Consider the following 11,055-nt stretch of genomic DNA (forward strand, 5'->3'; position numbering starts at 1 on the left):
ATAAAGATAAAACACAATAAACTAGTTAATAATTAATGATGATATGATATAGACTGTTACGAACCTGGCTCAAAGGTTTGCAACAAAAAGAGAAGTCCTAAGAAGTTCTTAGTCTTAGTCACTTTTAGTCTTTGACAAATAATTTTTGTCTAGTTTTAGTCAAATGTGAACACAGGCTATTTTCATCAAAACATTTGAGTCTTTTTTTATTTATTTCAGGAATATTGATTGCGCTGTCTGTACACCGTGTTTCTCCTGCATGCTGTTTGTTTTCAAGCCACAGGTGCACAGCAAGAGGATCTCAAACATGTGGCCGTGACATTGCCCACAGTAAAAGAACTGCTGGCACAAACACATGACAGCAGGACTGGATGTTGTTTTTTTTCTTATATAGTAGATAAAAACAAGGAGGACGTTTTTGTTAATTTTTTATTTCTTGCATGACATTTTCATCTCGTTTTTATGCGTCAACAGAAACGCACATTGGCACATTTTTCGTCACATACATATTTCGAAATTAACACTGGTTTTCACTCAGGACTGCACAGACTCCACCGCTGGAGGAGGATGCGTCTTAGGACAAAAATCTGTGAGGAGACAAGAGGATCAATAAATTAATCTTTATTAGGGCCCGAGCACAGCGAGGCCCTATTGTATTTCGAACGCTGAACGACGTTTAAGAGTAAATCGCATTTTCCACAGCCCATATCCCCCCGAAAACTCACGCCTACCCCCCCAATGTCAGGTGTAAAATTACGTATTTTGGGGGTCTCACACATGGACGTATGCATATGCCTCCACAGCGCCACCTACGTGTACGTTTTTGGTGGTGCCCCTCGCCACGGTTTCGCCCATGTGTACGAAACTTGGTGGGAGTATGTAACATGCCCAGACGCACAAAAAAGTCTCTTGGTGCCCCGGGCTACAGTGAACCGTACGGCGTCCAATTTTTGTCAATTTTGGACTTTTCGAGTTTTTGCCTCATTTCCAGGGTTCGCATTTGAACGAACTCCTCCTAGGGATGTCATCCGATGTGCTTGAAACTTGGCGTGTGTGTTCTCAAGGCCCTTGACAATGAAAAGTTATCAAAATCACAACTTTTTATCAGAGGGCGTGGCCGTGGCGGTGCGTCAAAGTGGACGCTGCCGTTTTTTTCACAAAAAAACAAGACTCCATTGACTTTTTAGCTGATTTCCGGGCAAAAGTGTGCGGCTATCATATACTTTGTCACAGCTGTCTGAAACTTCTTGGGCTTGTTAAGACCAATATTATGCACAATTCGGCTGCATAATTAATGAGGGGGCGGAGCAATAGCGCTCTATAGCGCCCCCTTGAATTTTTTTGTTCAAACAGCACAGTTTTGGACACAGAATTATGAAACTCAGCCACTTTGAACAACATGGCAGGACCTACAAAAAAGGTCTATTGTCCAAAACTGTGGGCGGGGCTGTTTGAAAGAAAAAATCAGTGGCGAAGGTGCCGATTTCGATGTGAGCTCATATCTCAGGAACGCTTCGGCGAAACGGAACCAAATTTGATGACATGCTTCGAGGCGCTGTCCCCAGTCCAGAAAACAAATATGGTGTCATTTCATCTCTAGGGGGCGCTATAATTAGCAAAACATTGTTTTTGCTCATATCTCCTGAAGTGTTTGTATTTGAAATGAAATTGTGATATCCACAGACACTGTGTGTTGCCCTATTGATAGTTGATGCCAACTTTTCATTTTAGCCAATCGCTGTTGGCGGCAACGCCACCAGACAGGACGTTTGCTCATATCTCGGCAACGCTTTGTCCTCCGAAGACCAAATTCGGTCACGGGCATCGAGGCCCGCCCCAAAGTGTGCCAATACAATTTGGTGTCATTTCATCTCTAGGGGGCGCTATAATTAGCTAAACATTGTTTTTGCTCATACCTCCTGAAGTGTTTGTATTTTAAATGAAATTGTGATATCCACAGATACTGTGGGTTGCCCCATTGATAGTTGATGCCAACTTTTCATGTTAACCAATCCAGGGGGCGCTATATTTAGCAAACTATTGTTTTTGCTCATATCTCCTGAAGTGTTTGTTTTTTAAATGAAATTGTGATATCCACAGATACTGTGGGTTGCCCCATTGATAGTTGATGCCAACTTTTCATGTTAACCAATCCAGGGGGCGCTATATTTAGTAAACTATTGTTTTTGCTCATATCTCCTGAAGTGTTTGTTTTTTAAATGAAATTGTGATATCCACAGATACTGTGGGTTGCCCCATTGATAGTTGATGCCAACTTTTCATGTTAGCCAATCGCTGTTGACAGACAGGACGTTTGCTCATATCTCGGCAACGCTTTGACCTCCGAAGACCAAATTCGGTCACAGGCATTGAGACCCGCCCCAAAGTGTGCCAATACAATTTGGTGTAATTTGTCCACTAGGAGGCGCTGTAATTAACAAAATTGCATTTTTGCTGTTTTCTCTTGACGTGTTTGGATTTCACCAATATTATGCACAATTCGGATGCATAATTAATGAGGGGGCAGGGCAAAAGCGCTCTATAGCGCCCCCTTGAATTTTTCAGTGGAACAGCCCCGCCACACTTTTGGCCACAGAGTCACGAAACTCAGCCCAATTGTAGAACATGCAAGGACCTACAAAAAACTCTCTTGGAGCAATGGGCTAAGATTGAATATAAAGCAAGATATTTAAGAATGAAAATCTCCATTTTCTGTGTTTCGGCCTGGTTGAGAAGGGGTCATGTTTGAACGAACTCCTAGGGGATTGTATCCATATCACTTCAAACTTGGTAGGTGTGTTCACATAGACTTCCTGAGTAACAGTTATCAAAATGATGAATTTTGGGGAAACGGTGTGGCCATTTCAACGTGCGCACATTTCGACGTGCGCGCATATGCGAGGGCCCGACCATCGCTGCTTGCAGCTTTAATTTATCTTTATATTTTCTTCATTATTTCATTCATTATTGGCTCCTGTCTGCTGAAAAGCTGAAGGACCAATTAGAAACTGACCTGACACTCCGTCATAACTGAATGCGTTGGTGTGAGGAATTCTCAAACACTCGGCCAGTTTCTTATTATCGCTGTGTGACGCTTTCAGCTGCTCAACATCCTGATGATGCCCCTCCCTCCCTGACACACACACACACACACACACACACACACACACAAACATATGTTATGTCATGTTAATTTAATTTGCTGGCAATAAACTGCAAAAAACTTTCAAAATTAAATATAAATGTGTGTGTGTGTGTGTGTGTGTGTGTGTGTGTTGTGGGTTTACTGTAGCTGAGCAGGAACTGTCCCACGTATCCTCTGTAGACCATCATCAGACAGTCAGGGCACGTATTAAGAAAAGTCACTTTGGCATAGTCGTTGTAGTGACTGATGTCTCCGTTGTCCTCCACAGCTAACAACAGGGAGTAAGAAGAAGAAGAGCGACGGCAGCTTCAGTCATATTAACCATCATGAATCATAATACTGATCAGAATGACAATAACCCCATACTACACTTTATTATACCTATACATGGTAAGCCTACACTGTCTCTTTACCCCATCCGTGTTCAACCCAGACTCAAAGAACCTCCTCAAGGGCCACTGGAACATCTTAAAGAACAACTCAAACCCCTAGAACATATGTGTCAAACTCACGGCCCGCGGGCCACATCCGGCCCGGCGTACAATTATATCCGGCCCGTGAAATCATTTTATTAATCTACTATAATGGCCCGGCTATATGAAACGCTGATAACTCTCAAACTACAGATCCCATAATGCAGCGCTTCAGCTGCCTTGCCGCCGCAAGACTTACTGGAAACGTTCCCGCGTCAACAGTTGACTTCGCGTTGGTTTCGCGGATGCTAATCCCTCACAATGGCCAAGAGAAAAGTTGACTCTGAAAACAGAGCCTTTAAAAACCGATGGGAGGCTGAGTATATGTTTACTGACATTGCCGGTAAACCCGTGTGTCTTCTTTGTGGAGCTAATGTGGCCGTAATTAAGGAATATAATGTAAAACGGCACTACGAGACAAAACATCAGGATAAGCTAAAAAACCTGAATGCAGAGCAGAAGATGCAGAAAGTCGAAGAGTTAAAGAAGAATATGAAGATCCAGCAGATGTTTTTCACCAGAGCAAAATCACAAAGTGAAGCTGCTGTGAAAGCAAGTTTTATAGTGGCAGAGGAGATCGCCAAATCAGGCCGACCATTTTCCGAGGGAGAGTTTCTGAAGAGCTGCATGATGAAGGTGTGCGACGTCTTGTGTCCAGACAAAAAGCAGATGTTCGCAAATGTAAGCCTGAGTAGAAATACGGTTGCTGATCGGGTTTGTGAGATTGCCACTGATTTGAGAACACAGTTGAGTGAAAAAAGCAGAGACTTTGTTGCATACTCTCTTGCTGTGGATGAAAGCACAGACATAACGGACACTGCACAGCTGGCGATCTTCCTCCGTGGAGTGGACTCTAATTTGCACGTTACAGAAGAAATATTGGACATTAAATCGATGCATGGAACAGCAACGGGAAAAGACATTTTTGAAAACGTGTGTCAAAGTGTAACCGACATGAAATTGCCCTGGGACAAACTTGTTGGACTTACTACGGATGGAGCACCGGCAATGTGTGGTGAAAAAAGTGGACTAGTGGGAAGGATGCGAGTAAAGATGCAGGAGGAGAACTGTGTTGGTGAGTTAACCGCATATCACTGCATTATTCACCAAGAATCGCTGTGTGGTAAAGTCCTAAAAATGGAGCATGTGATGAACACTGTAACGCAGACCATAAACTTTATCCGAGCCAAGGGATTAAATCACCGGCAATTTCAATCTTTTCTGCGCGAAATAGATTCGGATTTTGCCGACATTCCTTATCATACAGAGGTACGTTGGCTGAGTCGGGGAAAAGTTCTCAACAGAGTTTTCGAGCTCATTAAAGAAATCTGTCAGTTCATGGACAGTAAAGGAAAAGACTCCACAGTTTTGCGGGACGAAAAATGGAAATGTGAATTGGCGTTTCTGGCTGACATAACAGCTCATCTCAACGTCTTAAACCTGCAGCTCCAGGGACGTGACCGCATGATCACTGACATGTATGATGCGGTGAAGGCATTTCAAGTGAAGCTGCTCTTGTGGGAGACACAAATGCACCAGTGCAACTTGCCTCACTTTCCCCGTTGCCAAGTAATGATGAACCAAGTCGGCACAGCAGCGTTCTCAAATGCGCACTTTGCTGACAAACTGAGCGCACTGCGCACTGAGTTCGCACGGCGCTTTGGTGACTTTGAAGCACAAAAAAATAACTTCGAGCTGCTTCGCAACCCATTTGCCGTCGATGTGGAAACTGCACCTGTACAGATGCAGATGGAGCTGATTGAACTGCAGTGTAATGGGACACTAAAGGCAAAGTATGACACTGCAGGGCCCGCACAGTTTTTTCGCTCCATTCCTGAAGCAATGCCCCAGCTCCGTCTACATGCGGCTCGAACCTTGTGCATGTTTGGTAGCACATATCTATGTGAGAAGCTGTTCTCAGCGATGAAGCTTAACAAAACAGCACACAGAAGTCGTCTCACTGATGAACACCTGCAGTCCATCCTGAGAATCTCTGCAATACAGGACCTCACACCAAACCTGGATGAAATTGTTGCCAAGAAAAGATGCCTAGCATCCAGCTCTGACAAAATGGCATAAGCTGAAAAAAAAAAAAAAAAATGAATGAAAACTTAAAAAAAATGAACTGAATGTTTTAATTTGTTATTTTAACTTTTGGTGAAAAGCACAAATTTTAATTATATTTGCATTTTTTCATTTTCATGAATGCATTTTGAATGTATATAGTTTTGACAGGAGCAAAGTATTTTAAGTTATTAATGTTTAAGTTTGTTTATTCTGGAATAATATTCCTGTCTGATTTTAATTCATATTTGTGTTAAAAAAAAACGTCAAGTTTTAGTGTATTCAATAAATGTTTATCCTGTTCGGCCCGCAACCAAAGGTGTGGTTTGAGTTTTGGCCCTCTGTACAATTGAGTTTGACACCCCTGCCCTAGAACAACTTCAGCGGCTTATAGAGCCTTCTAAAAAAAAAACTCTAGAACATTGTCAGTGCCTACTAAAACCTCCTATCAGACACCTAAAATCTCCTGAATGCACATCAGAACCTTATGAAAGAATACAAGGATCTCTTTAAGGATCCATAGAACCTCTTTGTTGGCCAATAGGACATCTTAAAGAAATAGAACATCATAAGTGGCTACTAAAACCTCCTACTGGACCTCTAGAACCCTTTCAATGGCCTGAACCTCATGAAGAACCACTAGAACATCCTAAATGACAATAGTACTGCCTTCATAGATCACTAGAACATTATCAAATGCTATTAAAACCTCCTAAAGAACCCAGCTACCCTAGAACCTCACCAATAACCACTACCTACCTAAATAATCTCTAGAACCTCTTAAAGAACCTTAGGACCTCCTCTGTGAGCACTACAACCTACTCAGTGACCACCAGAACCTCCGAAATAACCTATAGACATCTCATTGCCCACTGGAATATCTTAAAAACCCACGTAAACCTCAAAGACCCATAGAACCTCTTCAATGGCTAACAGAACCTCCTACTGCAACTCTAGAACCCTTTTCAACCTCATGAAGAACCACTACAACATCCTAAATGACCCAAACCTCTTCAGTAACCAATAAGATCTACTAAATGACCTCTGGAACCTCTTAAAGAACCTTTAGGATCTGAGTGTGCTCAAAAATGTTGTCCCAGGTTCTTGACATAATGTCTAAATTTATTCTCCCTACTATCATTAATACATCATTTAATTATTACCTCACCAAAACAAACTACAGCCATTATCCCCAGCTTATTCTCAGCCTGGTTGACAAATGTCAAAGAAAACATAGTATGAGTGTGCAGAGTGACTCACTCCTCACAGAGATGTTCAGTGTGAAATCTTCGGAGTCGGAAACCCTTGACATGTTGAAGAAGTACTGAGCACATGACTTATCTCTGAAAATGACACAACACAATACAACATAAAGACACAACAACCTGCTAGCTCACATCTACACGTCTTTTTACTCTTACGAAAGCTCTGAATCTAAAAATATGTCTATCATGTCTGTGCCCAGATTTCATTGAGTTATGAAGTCAGCATAGCATTTTATCAAACTTAACGCTAACAATAAACATTAGCTGCTGTTAAAGTTGTTGGACCTCACCCCTTCATTTAATTTCCATCCTTGGTAGTTAACATTATATGCTAATTTGCATTCTACAGGAGATGTTTAAAGATCTTTCTCATGTTTGTAAGTGAAATATAAATCCAACACCAGGTGCCACATGACTTAAAATGAACTAAAACAAGTTGTAAATAATATATATAATAAGCACTCACTGGAGCATGGTCCACTGATTCAAGGCGACGGTGTTGTTGTCAGGGAGGAGTCGGAGCTCAATTTTACAGCTGGCGAGGTACGTTAGCGCGCCTGAGAATTGCAGATTGTCACAGACGGACCAGACCATAACCCAGTCCCCATAAATCTGCAGAAGGTCGAGGTTGTTCCGTTATTCTGAATATCAGCACACTGCAATTATCCATGACTGAATCCCAGCCATGCTGATATTAAGCATAATAGCACAGCCTCAAATGTGATATTGCTTTGTTATATAATGCATGTAAACATCAGTATTAAATTATTTGAAATGATCTCACACTGACCTTGTGCAGCTGGTTTGTTGGCAGCGTCACATTCAGGCCATCACAGTCTTCAGGACCTGGCGCTGCATTGATGCCCATCGCCGCCAGCACCAGCAGCAGCACCTGTTTTACAACACTCATCCTGCTCTGAGAGAAAAATGAAACACACCTCGCTCTGTGCTCTGTCAGGACAGCCGAGATAGAGGAGGGAACTAAATAAGTCCAAAGTGTTAGCTATTATATGTTTGGGCAGCACATGTGTTTCATAGCAGGCAGCGGTCAGAGTCTGAATCAATACAGATAAGAGTTCATTACACTCACCTCAGCATATTTGCATTGGCTTCATGTCTTAAGTGTGTGGGTTTGACCTCCACTGACTCCCGGCTGATCCAGCAATGGTCATTTCCATTGGTACAGGGTGGTCCATCATATGCTTGTGAAGTACAGGCCTAGTAGCTGTTTCAGCGTTCTTGAATGAATATTCTGTGTGTTATGGAGCTGTCATGTGTAGTCATAAAGTTCTTTGAGAGACTGGTGTTGTTGCACCTGAAGGACATCACAGACCCCCTGCTGGACCCCCCGCATTTTGCCTACCGGGTAAACAGGTCAGTGGATGATGCAATCAACATGGGACTGCACTACATCCTGCAACACCATGACTCTGCGGGGATGTACGCCAGGATCCTGTTTGTGGACTTCAGTTTGGCATTCAGCACCATCGCTCTAGACATCCTCCACACCAAGCTCACTTACTCTGCCATCATTCATTCTGTTCTCTGCTCTTCAATTACTATTTGGTTTGGATTGGCCACCAAACAGGATAAGAACAGACTACAACGGACAATAATTTCTGTAGAGAAAATTATCGGCGTTAGCCTGCCCTCCATCCAGGACCTGTACCTGTTGAGAGTTAGGAACATCTCTGCAGATCCATCACACCCCGGTCACAAACTGTTTGAACTCCTCCCCTCTGGAAGGCGCTAAGAACACTGTATGCCAAAACATCCAGACATAAGAACAGATTTTTTTCCCTCAGGCTGTGATGAACAGCTAAAACAAAATGTCAGTAGCATCACCTGTATAATATCTGTAAAATACAAATTATGTAAATATCATCACTACACTCATACTCTGTATATATACTAAATATCGACCTCATATTTTTTTGGACTTGACATGTTGTGGAGTGGCTGAAAATGTTTGGATCAGCTGCATGAGCCACAAATACAGCGCCATGAGCTTAAAAATGTAAAGTTTACGGACATCTTCTGAACATTGTAGGAGCAACTGTAGCACTACATTATGTAACAATGCCGCATTATGTAACAATGTAATACAGTTTCACCTCATTATGTAATAACGCATTTTGTAATAATCTGACACATTTTGTAATACAATTCTTGAATGCAGTATTTAGTAAAAAGTATAAGAGGTGGAACTTGTGAAATGAAACTTGAAACCCATCGGCTAGCATCACACTGCAGTTTGGCTTTTTAATTAGCTGCCTCGGCTTGGATATCCATTTTTCAGATATTTGCTGGCTACACTGGAAGCCCAGAAACATTGTCACTGGCATTCCTGTTGATGATGATGGTGGATGACATCACCAGAAATGTTCATATGACTATGCTTTCTTCTTTTGGTTGTAATATGTCAGTGTGATTAGAAAGAAGACAAGAACTAAAAGACAATAATGTCTCTGCCATGGTAAAATCCACTGAATGCAGCTACATCTATAAAAGTGACCTATGGCTTATTAGAATGGATGAGATGGATTGATAGAAAGATTGAATAAATGCCACCGAATTTTTAGCACAACTTCTCAGTGTGCATGCAGACCACGCTGTGGTCATTTGAGTTGGCTTTGAACCTACGCTGAAGGGCTAACTCTCCCACCTCCTGCAGAGACACCAAGGGATGAAGAGAAAAGAGGGGATTTAGAGCGAGACATGGGACACTGTCAAGAGCATCAATGATCTTTGGACCCCCGGATCAGAGAGATGGGGGCCTGTTTGAAGCAGGGGAATCATGCTGGGGAGGATTTGAAAGCCAACAATTGAAGAGGATGTGTGTTCCCATCAAGTGCAGCGCTGGTAACTGATGTTAAACCTCTTTGCTTTTCTGGAACTCCTGCCTGGGCAACAGGGTTGGAATAAAGGGGAGTCAGACAGCCACAGTTTTTCAAGAAGAGGGGGCATTTATAAAACAGACCAGTTTTCTAAAGATAGCTGCAGGTTATTGACCTGGAGATTTAATATAATGTAAGAGACGTAACCTAAAAGTAAAACATTATTATTTATTTATTATTTAAATACCTTGAATAAGTCATAATCCTTCTGACAGTTGATAATGATGATTGAGATATCACAGTGACAAGGTCTGAGGGCGCTTTAAATAGCCACAGCCATGCTCCTAATAGTTATGCGTAAGGACTTGTGTTCTGGTGCTGGTAGAGAACATCAAGGCACAAGAGATACAATCAGTCAAAATGCACTTTTTCTTCTTTGCTGTTCTTCTCATTGACAGGGCTAATGGATTTTGAAGCAGTCACAAGTATCAGTGTGCATACGGATATTTGGAGTCTTGTGCATGTGCAAAAGAGAAAGAGACAAAAACATTGTGAGTTTAAGACTTACCCGGCTCTCACTGGCCAGACAGAGGCTGTTTACTGGGGGACAGTTCGACGAAGAGTCAGCATGACTGATCATGTGGCAGTGACTTTTAAACTGGGTGATTTTTTTTTTCCTTCTGCTAACTCTCATAGTTCATATCTGTACTGTTGTTTGCAACAGTTTCACTGCTATTTCCTTTTTTTCTGATGTTGTTTTTTTTTTTATGTTGAATTAAACTTCACATATTTGGTATCAAATTAAAGGACTGGTGATTGTCAGTTTCTGTCTGTTGCTGACTGATTAGGAAAAAAATGCTAATTTGAGTGACAGTTTTTAGTGAACTGCGGCAACATTTAAGAAGTTTTAGATACATTTAACATTTAATATTAAATTAAAATATATTTTTTTAAGATTTAATAGATACATTGTTCATTCAGTGTAAAAAGTGAATGTCAAATATATAACTAGTATAGTATTTAGTAGAACAAAATAGTTAATAACAAGCTGCTCTCAGTAAAGGCCAACTCACACCGGACGCGGAACGGAAGCGGAACGGCACCGCCGCGGTCACCGTAGCAAATAGAATCCAGTCTAGTCAATGAGAGCACTCACACCGGGCGCGGATCAGACGCGGCTCTCCGCACCACGGCGCGAGCTTTCCGCAGGATTTCTATTTCTTCCGCGAGCCGCGGCTAAAACTCGTAAATTTCAACAGAGCACTGCGCAC

The 11,055-nt window shown here is 42.0% G+C and overlaps 2 protein-coding genes across 3 annotated transcripts; one reads left to right on the forward strand and one right to left on the reverse strand.

Moving 5' to 3' along the window:
• Nucleotides 1-422: 422 nt before the first annotated feature.
• Nucleotides 423-7,927, reverse strand: LOC104928817 (saxitoxin and tetrodotoxin-binding protein 1). 2 transcript variants are annotated; one of them, XM_019271259.2, is made up of 6 exons: nucleotides 7,738-7,927; nucleotides 7,414-7,559; nucleotides 6,943-7,025; nucleotides 3,288-3,413; nucleotides 3,014-3,133; nucleotides 423-587 (listed from the first exon to the last, which is right to left on the reverse strand). In XM_019271259.2, exons 1-6 carry the CDS (start codon nucleotides 7,855-7,857, stop codon nucleotides 535-537), a joined length of 648 nt encoding a protein of 215 aa, XP_019126804.2. In that variant the 5' UTR covers nucleotides 7,858-7,927; the 3' UTR covers nucleotides 423-534. The 2 variants fall into 2 exon arrangements, with proteins under 2 accessions (XP_019126804.2, XP_010741471.2); XM_010743169.3 differs by lacking the exon at nucleotides 3,014-3,133.
• Nucleotides 3,422-6,936, forward strand: LOC109138312 (general transcription factor II-I repeat domain-containing protein 2). The gene has a single exon (XM_019258201.2). It carries the CDS (start codon nucleotides 3,880-3,882, stop codon nucleotides 5,695-5,697), a length of 1,818 nt encoding a protein of 605 aa, XP_019113746.1. The 5' UTR covers nucleotides 3,422-3,879; the 3' UTR covers nucleotides 5,698-6,936.
• Nucleotides 7,928-11,055: the final 3,128 nt, after the last annotated feature.

The sequence above is a fragment of the Larimichthys crocea genome, chromosome XVI, assembly GCF_000972845.2.
Source record: "Larimichthys crocea isolate SSNF chromosome XVI, L_crocea_2.0, whole genome shotgun sequence".
In the NCBI taxonomy this organism is placed as follows: Eukaryota; Metazoa; Chordata; class Actinopteri; family Sciaenidae; genus Larimichthys; species Larimichthys crocea.

What these genes read in the sequence shown, in the direction of transcription:
- LOC109138312 (XM_019258201.2), top strand. Translation starts at nt 3,880, where the DNA reads ATGGCCAAGAGAAAAGTTGACTCTGAAAACAGAGCCTTTAAAAACCGA.
- LOC104928817 (XM_019271259.2), bottom strand. Translation starts at nt 7,857, where the DNA reads ATGAGTGTTGTAAAACAGGTGCTGCTGCTGGTGCTGGCGGCGATGGGC. An exon ending in CAACAAACCAGCTGCACAAG is followed by an intron (nt 7,560 to 7,737) that starts GTCAGTGTGAGA and finishes GACCTTCTGCAG; the next exon opens with ATTTATGGGGACTGGGTTAT. An exon ending in CAGTTATGACGGAGTGTCAG is followed by an intron (nt 588 to 3,013) that starts GTCAGTTTCTAA and finishes GTCTCCTCACAG; the next exon opens with ATTTTTGTCCTAAGACGCAT.